At 40.9% G+C, this 13,888-nt stretch overlaps 1 protein-coding gene across 3 annotated transcripts in view; it reads right to left on the bottom strand.

Annotated features, from left to right (window-relative positions):
* The window catches only part of LOC118422577 (myosin-2 heavy chain-like), a 35,969-nt gene that overhangs the window by 4,921 nt on the left and 17,160 nt on the right, over nt 1–13,888 (bottom strand). For 2 of the 3 annotated variants that reach the window (XM_035830210.1, XM_035830211.1), the window contains exons 3-25: nt 8,556–8,616; nt 7,866–7,960; nt 7,600–7,660; nt 7,270–7,364; nt 6,932–6,992; nt 6,616–6,710; nt 6,411–6,471; nt 6,061–6,176; nt 5,591–5,599; nt 5,256–5,352; nt 4,967–5,061; nt 4,567–4,627; nt 4,239–4,366; nt 3,823–3,883; nt 3,636–3,712; nt 3,125–3,188; nt 1,859–1,941; nt 1,647–1,710; nt 1,323–1,438; nt 1,002–1,065; nt 808–891; nt 472–627; nt 191–316 (exon numbers count right to left, since the gene is read on the bottom strand). In XM_035830210.1, coding sequence (XP_035686103.1) covers nt 191–316; nt 472–627; nt 808–891; nt 1,002–1,065; nt 1,323–1,438; nt 1,647–1,710; nt 1,859–1,941; nt 3,125–3,188; nt 3,636–3,712; nt 3,823–3,883; nt 4,239–4,366; nt 4,567–4,627; nt 4,967–5,061; nt 5,256–5,352; nt 5,591–5,599; nt 6,061–6,176; nt 6,411–6,471; nt 6,616–6,710; nt 6,932–6,992; nt 7,270–7,364; nt 7,600–7,660; nt 7,866–7,960; nt 8,556–8,616 — 1,930 coding nt within the window. Of the gene's footprint in view, nt 1–190; nt 317–471; nt 628–807; nt 892–1,001; nt 1,066–1,322; nt 1,439–1,646; nt 1,711–1,858; nt 1,942–3,124; nt 3,189–3,635; nt 3,713–3,822; nt 3,884–4,238; nt 4,367–4,566; nt 4,628–4,966; nt 5,062–5,255; nt 5,353–5,590; nt 5,600–6,060; nt 6,177–6,410; nt 6,472–6,615; nt 6,711–6,931; nt 6,993–7,269; nt 7,365–7,599; nt 7,661–7,865; nt 7,961–8,555; nt 8,617–11,511; nt 13,408–13,888 lie in introns of those variants that run through there. The other variant, XM_035830212.1, reaches the window with a different exon arrangement.

Raw genomic sequence — 13,888 nt, 5'->3', positions numbered from 1 at the left:
ACCCAGTTCGTATCAAAATTGCTTTTGTGTGTAACTATTCAACAAAATGTTTAGCAGCTTGACAGATAAACCTGTGTGTGGTTTTAAGATCTGCAAAATGTTTACAAACCTTTATCATCATTTGACAGCAATACTTTGCATGCCCTTTATAGCAGAACATCAAGCCACAAGAAATTAACTATTGACTCACCAGCTTTCTTAGAGCTTCCATCTCATCATCAGAATCTCCAAGCTGCTTGTTAAGGTTCAAGATCTCTTCTTTAGCCGCCAGGAGTGCGTCATTAGCCTTCTGCAGTTGCTTCGTGAGATCATCAAACTACAAAGAAAATCATATTGACAATATTGCATCAATTGACATATTTTTTACATGTACGCTAACTCATGCTTTTGATATATTATGAAATATTTCTTTCCAATTTAAGATCTTGGAAGATACAATTCCCATTGTTGCTGATGATAAATGATTGTTACCTTATCTTTGTACCAATCATCCTTGTCGTCGTCCTTCTTGTTTGCCAGGTCTGCATACTGCTTTTTCAGGTCACCCAAGGCTGACAGGAGATCGGAGTTGTCCTGCGGCTGTACTATCACAGTTTCCTTCATGGTCGTTATCATGGTGGTCATTTCCTGAGGAAACGTTAGTATTACATGATAAGGGGTGTGGTCTATGATCATCAGTTCAGCACAATTATACTTCAAGAAATTCTTAACAAAATGAAATTTATTGACACGAAACAAACGAAGGGCCTTTTCAAAACATACATAACTTGGCATGCAGCATGCAGCATGTTTGAATTGAAAATTTACCTGTGTCTTTCTTTCTAGGTCGTCCTTTGCAGCACCAAGCTGGTATGAAAGTTCCATGTTCTTATTTTTGCCATCCTCCAGTTCCTTCAGAAGAAAAATCCATTTTAGTATGTTTTATATCAGTTCTGCATTTTGTATGTTTAACTTATAGAAGTTGAATACCACAAAAACATTAGTCATAACAATTGCGTTACCCTTTTCAAACGGTCAATCTCATTCTGTAGGTCCTTCCTCTCCTTGTCATCGTCATCACCTTTCCTGTTAAAGGGGAAATGGGCAACATTATTAGTAAGTGTTGCAAAGAAAGAATCCAAACCTCGGAAGCAACATTTATGTGTGTATGCGGTTTCTATATATAAAGATTCTGTTCCCACACTCCAGCTTTGATAGAAATTGTTTTTGAATGTTACTGGTCATAATCAGTGGCATTGCAGTTTAGAATAGGCAAGTATCTGTAAGAATACGCATGTGAAGTTTCTTTTGTCTATAACTATAGAAGATAAACAATCACTCACTGTTCCATTTGCTGAAGTTTCAGTAGCAAATCGTTGTTCCTTCCGTCCACTTCGTCCTTCGCACTATCCAACTGGCCGGTCAGGTTCAGGACTGAAGCATTCGCATCTTTCAGTTGCTGGGGGAAACGAAATAAAGGGTAAGAGTTATACACTTGTATGGTATGTTGCCACAAGTTATGTTTTATAATACATTTTGCAGCTTGCCTGCTAGTAAATTAAAGACGTTCATGAGTTTTAAGAATGTCAGACATATTCTTCAACACCAACGGATATTTTCTTCACTATTTCAAGATTCATAAACAGGTGACAATGTATTCTGTGTACCTGTCTGAGACGTTCCAACTCGTCCATAAGGTCCTGTTGTTGTTGGCCTGATGATGCCTGAGTTCTGAAGATAAAGTATACAATTATCATTTGCAACATGCATTGGGATTCTGAATTTCACCAGTGCGAAGATAACCCGATCTTACGAAATGATGTAAGACCCTGAAAACACGGAAGATTTCTTCCTAAAAGTCATACAGAAGCTGACTTACGTTTCGGCCGCTTGTATCTGTGTCGCCTGCTGTTGAATGGTTGCGTTCATTTGGTCATTCTCTTTCTGTGCAGCTGCAAGTTGCTACAGGTAGAGAAACCATTACGGGGTTATTATTGTCATGCCTTTATTTTTAGATTCAGTTGATCCACAGTCTAAGACATGTTGTTTCGATGTATGTGTGTAGCTAGATTGTGTAATACCCGCCTCACATTATATACGATTTTCGGACGTACTTCGGGATCGCAGGAAGGTCGGCTGATTTTAAGATCTTAAGATGGTCTTGCGTATTTTTCGCCCAGAACCTGTTCCCCTCACATATAAGCGAGCCTCGTGCGATCGACGGCGAATAAATCTATGATAATGAACCTACCATGACCTCTTGCACGCGGACAAGGGAATACAAAACGTTCCTCAAAAAAGGCAAGAGATCAATAAATGTTGCTTATTTTGTTGTCGGAATCTTTTTAACCAATGAATGGAATGCGCGGGCATTATAGAAATGACGCAAGAAAAGAAAGTGTGTCGCAAAGCCAGCCTACATACTGCCACAGGGGCCACAATGTTAGAATTACCCTCACATTCCCAGAAATTCAATATTTGTAAACAATCGGAAGTCGGGTGAACGTCGCCCGAATGTCGCCCGACTAACGGGCGTTCGCCATCCGATTTGCGTTCGATGATTAATAACTATGTCTGTGCTCGCCTATCGGTCTTCAATCGTTGGAATGACGCAAGACTATTGACCGATACCCTTGCGAGGTACGCACGATTTGCACGCACGATCTGCGACTCGGTAACGAGCTCTACGATCTCGGATATCTCCTGCGACTTGTCGCTTATGTTAAGAACATGTTTCGCTGCACCGCGACCGTCGTAAGACTCCTGAAAATTGCCGGCGATCCCTAAAAATCGCAAGATGATCGTGAGAACACCGAACGTCTTACTCACGAAAATGTCATTTAGAGCTCGTAAACTAGTCTTCCGATCGAATCGCGCCTAATGTGAGGCGGGTATAAGGGCCACTTACACTATCTTATAGTAACTATAAGTGCTGTACTTGATTTGAACCACTTTTTGTAAGTGTTTGCTTTAATAGCATGTGTTCGAATTTAAATGCATTGTTATCCCCACCATCAGCATACTTTAATTCGGCATAATTACTTGTTTGCAAACTTAAGAAAAACATTACTGTCACCAAAAGGGTCAAACCAACAGGGTCATTGAAGCAAGGCTGTCATTATTTCCACTAGCATTGTTTTCTTACCATTTTCAGTTTGTTCAACTCGAGATCAATATCTCGTCTTGAAATGTCCAGTTGTTCTTGGTGCCTGAAAGGAAGAACAAATATTACCATATCTGCTCATCGACATCAAGTATCACATTCACGGGATACTTTTGCACAAAATGTACCATCTTCCTAAAAGATGCTGTAAGCAAAGTTGTGATAAGATCGACCATACTCTCTGACCATGTGCTGTAACAGGTAATTAAAATGTCAGTTTGACAGATCGATCTATTTTTGTAGGGCCTGTCATGTTGATTAACCTAGTTGGATTGAATCTTTTGTTACGTACAATAGTGTTTGTCATTAAGACCCACATGTGCGTAAGGACTCGTTGACATTCTAATTTTGCTTATTATGACAAAAACTATCCCAAGGACTTTTTTGGGATCAGTTCTACGTTACATAAGTAGTCGCCATCGGCCATACTGGAGGTCTAGCTTGAACTATATACTAAACATAACTATAGTGCGTGAAAAACCCATTCACTTACTCTCTCTCGCATCTGAGTTTGTTTTCAAGCTCCTCTTTTAGTTGGATGATTCTGGACTCCAACTCTATACGAACCTCCTGCAATGAGGATATTGGAGTACAGTTAAGTCCCACATGTACACAATGGACAGAAATTCATTATGGAATTGTATTGTAAAAGTGACGTGGAGCACTGAGCGTTTTCCTACCTTTTTCACTCTCACAACCTCCTCCTCCAACTCCAGACATCTGTTGGATTCTAACTGGTACCTACAGGAAAATATTGGACATGTTTACATTTGATGTCAGGTATTTTCAGGTATTCGATGGATGGATATGTTGATGACGTATCCTACTATGGACGCATGGAACAATGCAACATTTTATCACTTACACGTAATTAAGTTTGTTAATATCATAATCTGTCATCTAGCCGAGGGGTTGCATCACATAAGCTATTCGTATATGACTGGTATAAAGTCATATCATGCTTGGTTTCCTATTTTGTACCAAACTTTTTCATTGTCAAAATACCCATATATTTGTTTCGTATTTGTATGGTTATTGTAACTATGCTCATTAGCAATGTCATAAGTATATCCGAGTAAGGTACTTCGTTACGCACTTCTTCATGGCTTCCTTTTCCTTCCTCCTGCTTTCATCCAGTTCCTCAATCAGGGACTGTATGCGCAACTCCAGCTCGCTCGACTTCTGCTCCAGTTCGACCTTCAAAGTTAAGCTCAAATGCAGCTCCTACAAAAGCGGCCAAGATGTAAGATGAGATAACGTACCATACTGAATCATTTATCATCTCCTATCTTTAAAAAGATCATCATCGGTCGGCTGCCACACAGGCGACTGCAATGTATTTCCAATACTTATAAAAACACATTGCTTATGGTAGATGCTAGCAGTGTGGCTTTAAAAGTGTATCACCAATACATTGGACTTACCCTCTTCATACGATCTATTTCAAACTCGAGCTGGTCAGCCCTCTCATTATTCCCTTCAAACCTGAAACAAAAGGGTACATAATAATGTTTTTAAGTCCTACTAAAAAAAACATTATGTCAAAAAGAAATGGCATGCTATCCACAAAGCCAAGCGAATATTTTTATATTTGATGCTGCAAGAGATGTTCTCATTTACTTACTCTCACTCCCTCACTCCCTCTCTCTTAAACACACACACACACACACAAACACACACACACACACAAGCACACACACACAAACGCACACACACACACACACACATACACAACAACACACACGCATACACACACACACACACACACTAACGCTTTTTCACCTGTAATCTGCATCACCAGAAATGTAAACACCAAATACTAACGTTTCCAGTTGTCCCTTCATGTCGTCCAGCTCCTGAGCTCCGTCAGCCAGCTTTTGTTCGGCCTCTTCACGCAGCCTGTTGGCGTTTTCCAGTTCCTGGTGGTATCATGTAATAAAATTATGCATCAATAACTGAATGATTGATGCTTATATGCTTCACACTTCAATCATAAGAGATCTACTATCCTATTCATTTGGATTGGGTGATTCTAAACTGTCACAAATGTATTGTATTGCGAGGGCAATAGTTATGGCTGTTATTTACTATCCATGATAAAAGCGTGCGGTACCCTTCTCAGTTTGTCCAGTTCGTCTCTCATCTCGTCTCCCTCCTGTCGTAAATTGTCCAGATCTGACTGCAGTCTGTCCTTATCAGCTGCCATCGACCTGTCATTCAAACAGTACATGTTTACTATCAACAGTTAAAACTTTCCAACATGACCAATGATATTCAAAGCAATATTTATTATTATTAATGTTACCCTAAGATACGTCAGTGGCAACAACCACAACTTTGTTAGGTAACCTTAAGGAATAGAAAAATCCAATGCAAAACGCTTACAATATAAAAATCTATACGCGCTAAAAAGAAATTCCATGTACAACATATATATATGTGATTTACCTCCGCAATCTTGGTTGATGACATAATGTATGCAGTTGAATGTAGCGCAAAGGAACACCGCAGTCAGAGAGGAAGCAGGCAGCAGCAGAGGAGGGTAAAAGGGATATAGTTGACACCTTATTGCAGCTTTCAAACATGCTTACATGAATGCATGAAATGCAAAAATGGCGATAGGTATGAAACTTCAAAAGCGGGAATCAGAATGCAGGTATGCGAACTCCCGGAGAGTGCAGCAGGCTAACCATAGTTTCACTGAAGACATTTTAACTTTAATTTTTTAGACTGATATGAACGACTGAAAGACCATGATTATAGCAGTTCTTCACTTTGTTTACCGGAATGGACGTTATTCACTTATACAGTAATGCTATCAAAGAAGTTGCCCCGCGCCCGTCCATTAAATAGATGATAGCATGATTAGCACCCTGCAGCTGTTGCATAAATTATCGTCATGAATGGAATGTAGTTACGTGTTGGCAGCCTCCTCCTTCTGTGTGATTTCCATCTTGGTGATGTGGATCTCCTGTTGGGTTGCCTCCAGAGACACTTCCAGTTCCCTACGGATGGTGAGAGTTTCCTCCAGAGTCTACAACAACGAAGATGTAAAAAAAGATTCAGAGGGCTTGTGTCTTATCGGCACGGTCACCGGTTGCATACTACAATAGTATTCTCTGTGTTTCTTCTTGAAAAACAATGGCAGAAAGTTAAGCAGGGGGCGTACTGCCATTACGACCATATAAACTGTATCTGATCCATGACACTATTGTAGTAAGCAAACAAAGGAATCAGGTGAAGTAATATTCACACTCTAAATTCTTACCATCTTAACGGTGTGCAGCTCATCCTCCAACTCCTTTAGCCTGTCGATTTCTCTCTCATACCTTAAAAAGATGAAGAGGCATTGTTGTCACATGACAACTCTTATTCTCTATTCTCTATACATAAAACTTGGGAAATATGCTTACATGATACACATACAAATTTATTGACATTTTCCAAGAATTCTATATCATAAATGAACTCACTCTTTGTGCTTGTCCTTGGCTGCCTCAAGTTCCTCCAGCAGGTCTCTGATCTTGCCTTCCTGTTCTTCACGGAGAGCGTCTGCCGTCTTTAGGTCCTGTAAAAAAAGTATCATCTTGAACTTTCCAGTACCTTTTATTGTGACCTTGATAACTAAATTTGAGACACATAACTCTGTCCAATGCATCTTTGTTATCTATCCACCGAAGAAATAAAGCAACCATGCCAAGTGTGCATAGCTTGTCAATTCATTTTAATTTCTCCAGCTGCCTAAGGCACCAGGCCACCACCAAAACAAATTTGGATCAAATGACTTACCCGTTTCATCCTTTCGATTTCGGCCATCAGGTTCTGCACTTTTATCTTCTCGTCGTTCAGTCTGAAATTGGAGTAAAATTTAGAATTGCGACAGTAATAGGGTATTCAGGACAACAATGCCCCTTGACCTTTGACTCCATGCCGCGCCAATTCAAAATGGCGCGCGAAATGACATCTTCACTGAAACTCGGAACTTCTGTTTACATTCAATGAATTATACCATTTTTTCGGACAGTTGACTTACAAGGAAGATAGAGGTAAGTCAACAGTCGTCCTCTAGGCTATCATAGTGTGTGGACGGTGATAATTGTCCCCTGAAGGGTGTAGAATGTACGTACTCTTTTGATGCCTCTCCCTGGCCTTCTAGTTGTGTCGTTGTGACTTGCAGTTTCTGCCTCAGCTCTGTCTGGCGGCGCTTTGCCTCCTCAAGATCCTATCAAACACAAGTCAAGATAATAGTCAACGTTTTATAGATGGCTCCTCTAATGCAAATTACTAACTAAGAACAAAAAATCAAACTAAAGCTACTAAACAGGTAACGTTACAACGTTATAGTTACAGACGTACTCAATGTCTTCAAAATTATCATAACAAACGAAGTTACTGCTGTAAGATAGTTCTATCATTGTATTATTGTACTCATTCAAATAATTAATTTTTGGTCGAACCTTCTTCAGCCTGTCAAGTTCAGCCTGGAGATCTTTGTTCTTTGCTTGGTATTCCTCCATCCTGTCGAAGAAAAGGTTTGTTATTCTTTTTCTATTTACATTTAATGAAGAAATTATATGACCTACAACGTACTATATTATGAACAGATATGCATGGTCGTTATCATTCGTGAATTTACATATCATTTTTGTTTCTACTACCCATCTTTACAACCTTAGTTAGTTGCTTCGCTATCAAGGTATTGGGTTTATGTTGGTGCACTTACGCCATCTTGACTTGTAACTTGTCTTGAAGTTCATTGCGTAGACCCTTAACTTTTCCTTCCAGTTCTTCTCGGTCTCTGTTTGCTCTCTCCAGGTGCTGTAGCAAACAAAGCCACACAAGGTGAAACTAGCCATTTACGCCTTGTATAATTTGCTTGCAGTTTAGAAGTAGTTTGCAGTTTTGTACTCCTAAATAACTGTTTTCAATCCACAGTTAAAAGGTCATACGGTTTGGTACAGTTAAAGGGCAAAGGATACACGCCCCTTTTAGAAAGTGGACAAACGGTTGATTCATTATGTATCTCGCCTATCAAGTTTTTGTTTTTGCTGCAGGGGAAGTTTAACAGACCACTAGTTTGACCTCACGCTTAGCATACATTACAAGAACGTGCTTATTTGGTCAGCTGGACATAAACGTTCTCCGCATTGTTTGACAGATATGATATCCTCAACTACTCACTTTTTGTTGATCATTGCGGGATTTTTCTTCTTGATTATAGAACATGAAACATCATTGAACAGATCGTTCAAATCTGTCTCGATCTTTTTCTCTCTCTACGATCTACGAAAATCTGAATGTACTTATCAGTGTCTTTGGTTGATACAGTAAATTTGTAAAAACGAAGGGAACCAAGTGTTTTTAACTCCTTCTATCTGGGTAAAGTATCCCATCTGTAGTCACATGGACTGACCTCTTTAACACGTGCCAGTTCATCTTCCAGCTCCCGCCGTAGCCTGGCCTCCTTTTCAGCTCTGGAGATTAAACAAAATTTGCATTACTCATCAATCATATATAGATTAACCTTCTATAAGTATTGTGTGTCGCTGTCACTGTACTGAAAGGGGGAAATATATTGATCGATGAAGGAAGAATGGTAGGTTACTGAGAATACAGGGTATGGGATCCAGGTATGTGGTAAACAACATAGCACCAAGTAAATCTACATTCTTTAATACCCAAGGGAGCTTGACCACACACCTATATGCAATATGTGCACAATTTCGTCAATATTGTACGTAATAGATAATAAAAAGTTAAGGTCTAACCAATAATTTTCAAGGAGACTACAAAAGTATGACTATGACGTGGACATTTTATTTAGGGAATCTTGTTATTCATCTTGGTCAGCTATTTTGTGACTACACCGCCCTTGGACACCCATGTCGTCTTAAGAGGCTACATAACTTTCTTGTACATGTACAGCCATCTTATTTTTTATAACCCCCAAGGAGTAAAAGTGGACAAACATATATATACACTCTACAAGTTTAACACTTGCCACCACAATATAGTACGAACTACATGTAAGTGACCAACTTACTAAGCACCATTATTTGCTTGGATATAATGAATGCTTCGTATGTTGTTTGAGCGTCCCTAGCTAAACATTTTGGATAGTATTTTTTCACACACAAAGTTATTTGTCAGTTTGCAGAGAGGCCAAGTGCTTCAAAAGGTTGCAGAAATCACCACAAACTGATACTAAAGTCAACATGACCTTCTTGGGGACCAAATCAGCATTCTGCACACGTCTACATCGTCTATGTCTATGTAGCAACGTCAGGAGAACTATGTATACTAAGCTTTGGTCACGAAAGGACCATTCATCACAGTATCTATCTATCTATCTCTCTCTATATATGTGTATGTGTGTCATGCGAAGCGCAGACGAAAAGCAATCAATGTCACCACAAAGGCACCACCCGACAGTATATTAGCTGAGTAAACAGTCCAAGTTGTACGGAGTGTTTGCTTATAGAGCCCCAGCGAGCACACAGTCAAGAGCACTTGAAAGTTTGTACAGCGTTCACTGCTGTACAAATATCCCCACTAACCGTCACAGCATTTCTATATTCCTTCTATATGGATCTAGTAGCATATTTTACAGCTTACCAATCCGGAAAGATGGAAAGCATGCAGGTGATCACACGCATAAGCGAAGCAGAGAAACAATTCTGCGAATTACAGTTTTAGAGTGTAGTAGCCTCGAGGCCAGGTTTAAAAAAATAGTTGAATTCAATTACCAGCAGACCACGCCAGGTGTTTTCCTTCATAATCTCGCATACCATGAATAAATGACCTGTTCAGACTGCTAAATCTCTTAAGTGTGCAACAGAACAAGACACTGATATAGTAAATACAAGAGGTCTAATATCATAGTGTGAGAAACTTGAGGATGACAGGAAATCCACAAAGGATAGCAATGAAAGACTCATAGAATCTTCATTACTATAGAATGCGACTTAAAATCCTATGAACATTCAATACCTGGACGCAGGCATCTACTAGAAAAATACAAATTTCGTAGCTCTTTCGCGTAGAGTAGAGGAATACATATGTTCACAGCATGGTAAGGTTTGAAATGTCAGCCACACAGTAGATTTTAAAGACTTATATCAAACAGCATACTATATTCCCGTTCAAAATACGGACTAACTTGTAAAAACTTCGATTGGTCTGTCATCACACAGAATGACATCTTACCCAAGCACTAAACATCAGTTATAATTCTTGAACGTCGACATAAAAGGCGAAAACACCCAATGAGAGCTTAAAAGACAGTTCATACCTATGCAAGCAAGATATGTGAAATGCAAGCCGCAAGACCAAAATACGTGATCTATTGTTGCGAAGCTTCGAACATACCATCTCTCTAAGAAAAGACAAATGTTTTGTAAAGATGGACAGCCATGTACACTTGCTATGACCTTTGACATTGTTTACATGTCAATGTTTTCATGGCAAAGGAAGGCATTGCTCATTCACCTACTAGGTTCCTGTGTCCGCTTAAATCACGATCTATGCTAACGCTTATCAACATATCGTAAGCAAAGAAAAAAACAGACATGAATCCCCAAACTTTTTAAGAAACAACATGCCCTGTACACATGCTCAAGGCATTGCGTAGACTTGGAGCTTCTAGTCTGTCTAAGAAATAATCGAATCATAGACTGTGAAATTACAGGTCACCCATCAAACCTACAGGTTTGGAACTAATGCCTGTACCGGTGAGGGCACGCTAATGCCAAAGTCTTGCCCAGTCTGTATTGTCATTGAATGATAGCTAAACGCAGACAATCCCTGTCATTATAGGGTGGAGCCAGTGTTCTTCACCTTTGCACCAATGAGGCATGAAATACAAATGGCGGATTGTATACCAGATGTCACATTTAGTTATCATAATGATTAAACTATTGCAGGTTTGTGGTTGAATATGTATTGACTTTGACAACATCAATACTGCACAAGACCAATTACACGCCACACTTTTATGTATATATGTATAAGTAAAATCAAAGACATGACCTGTGTAATAGCCACTAATAGGTACACATTTTATGAATATGTTTAGGCATTTTATTTGAAAGCTACCTTTGTCATGACGTATTCGTCCACTGGACTGGCACATATTCTATTTTGGATGACCTTAAGCTTTGGAACTGAGTCAATTCAAGTCTGGCTCTATTGATCTTAAATGAAGGGGATCTGTTCAATGTCATGGTTGCCTGATAATGAGTCAGTGAATGTGGTACGAGGTTTCTAACTATCTAATGAGGATTGATAGTTAGAAGTTGACCACTATCGTCATGGGCCGTGAGCGAGTGAGTGAATGTGGATTGCATGACTAATTGAGGAACTGTACGTACTTTTCCTGGGCTTCACCTTGTTTCTGTGTCAGGGCTGTTGTCTGTTCTAGCGACACTGTCTCGACTCTTTGGTTGAGTTGACCGATAGCCGATTCCTTGTCCTTTATTTCTGCTCCCAGATTCTCTGTCTCAGCAATCAAAGCCTTATTCTTGTCCTTGAGCTGACCGATGGCCATGTCCTTGTCCTTTAGCTGTGTCCCAAGTTCGTTCACCTTGGCGCTCAATGCTCCATTGTTGTCACTTAGCTCTTTGTTCCTGGCTTCCAGGTCGCGCAGCTTATTCATCAAGTCGTCGAGCTGTTTTTGCAAATCGCTACCCTTTGATTGTTTAGCCGCAGCCTGACTAACTATGGTCTTGTTCTCCTCGGTGAGAACGTTGTATTTCGATTGGAGTCCTTCGTTTGCCTTAGCCAGGTCACCAGCCTTACTTTCAGCTGCACCACACCTCTGCTCCCAAACTGTGATGCTGGACTTCAGTTCTAGATTCTCATTTCGTAGTTTCTTTAGCTCTTCCAACAGTTCATCAATACGCAGTTGTGCACTGTGTACTTCCTCTCTTTTGGTTTTCACCTCCCAATCTCTCTCTTGTAGCACGACCTCTTTCCGTTCCATCTCCAGTCTCATCTTTTCGAGGTGACCTTTCAAGTCTTTAGTGGTCGACTCGAACTTCAACCTCTGTGTTTCTATGAACTCCTTCTCACCTATGAGTAGTGCAATCTTCGCTTCTAGTTCTCGAACTCTCTTCGTGTAGCCCTCAATCTCCAGATCCCACGCTTCTGTTTGTCCATACTTAGAATTCAGTTCGTCCTCACAGCTCCTGATTTTTGTCCGAGCCTCCTTCAAGTCCACCTCTAGGTTTCTGATTCTCTCAGTGTGCATGAGAATAGTGTGATTGAGGTGCGTTTTCTCGTTCTTACATCCCATGTGCTCCAGATCGAGAGCCCGCTTTTCCTTACCTAATGAATCTATCTTCTCCCGAGACTCTCGCAGCTCGATCTGTACTCTTTCCAAGATTATCATCTGCTTCTCGAAGTAACTGTTCTTCTTCTCTAAGTGACGTACCTTCGCCATGAAGGACGCCAGTCTGTCGTTTAGACCATGCATTTCTTCCTTGGCCTCCATCCCCACGTAGAGAGTACTAGTCTGCCCTCGTATCGTCCTACCTTTGACATGATGGTACGACAGACCGGATGTGGAATCCATGTGAAAACTTCCCGCACTGCTGCTTCTGTTGTGACTTGTGATTCTGACGTGGCCCCGACCGCGACTTGTGCTCAGCAACCCGTCTTCTGCTGATCCGTCCGAGTAGGAACTCGACTTGTCATCGGCGTCACCCGCAGAGTGGACCGAGAGTGAAGAAGAGAGACCACGGCCTTCGCCAATCGCTGCCGAGACGGTACCATTCCCGGTCACGATGTCACCGTTCCCAGTAGACTTCCCCTCCCCCTCGGCCCCTGCATTCAATAAACTCTCAGTGGACGAATCCGTCGTCACAGACGTACTAGTACCCACAGACGACGGCGACTCCGACGTGACAGCCGACACCGTGGTCTGAATGGAATAAGAATACTTGCCGCCCGAAGTGGCATCTCTGTGGTAACTAACCTTCTCCGACATGGTAAGATTTGTGACAAAAGTCTGGGGACAAACACAACAAGAAACGGGTTCCCTCTCAGCACGGCGCACCCCGCATCTTTCAACTGTGACGACACAATGCAGAGGGCAGGGGTGAGTGCGTCCGCCAGGGATTGGTTAGAACGCGATCTCACAACAATTACCATAACTCGTTGCGATGCAACTCAGGTCTGAGGTGACCCATTATGAATACCAGGGCACGTCCGGATCTCGCCCACGGCAAATCAAATTCTTCGCAAACACAAAACAAGATTTAGGCTTCATGTTCTCTGTTATACGGTCTGTAACTTGACTTGTTGGCTTTAGGCTGGCTGGTCAATGCGGTTGCTTTTCAATGGGGCATACTGAATAATGTTCAGACATCTCATTATTTTCCCATTTGCAGTATCTATTCAAGCGAAAAGCAACATACAGACTGTCAGCTATTTTATTTTGCCAAGGGCAACAATGACAAAACTGGTGATCTAGTCGACACATCGTTTATAGCACATGTAATTTTGGGGACTGTTTTTCCATTCTTCTATTGGGTAGCGCATTTTGAATGTTCCATCCCAACTTTTAAGACTTCTGCTAACACAGACGGTTATTGTTTACGGAACAAAGACCCACATTGTTTGCATTCATAAGATTTTGTAGAGCTCTCGCTAAGGTATACATTACAGGTGTTTAATGCTCCTCTAACGTGTAGACAACTTAGAGTCTAAGTCTGCCGTAATGACGACTGTAACTCCTTTTCTTGAGTG

Source organism: Branchiostoma floridae, chromosome 9 (assembly GCF_000003815.2).
Source record: "Branchiostoma floridae strain S238N-H82 chromosome 9, Bfl_VNyyK, whole genome shotgun sequence".
In the NCBI taxonomy this organism is placed as follows: domain Eukaryota; kingdom Metazoa; phylum Chordata; class Leptocardii; order Amphioxiformes; family Branchiostomatidae; genus Branchiostoma; species Branchiostoma floridae.
This window is presented reverse-complemented; position numbering and strand designations above follow the sequence as displayed.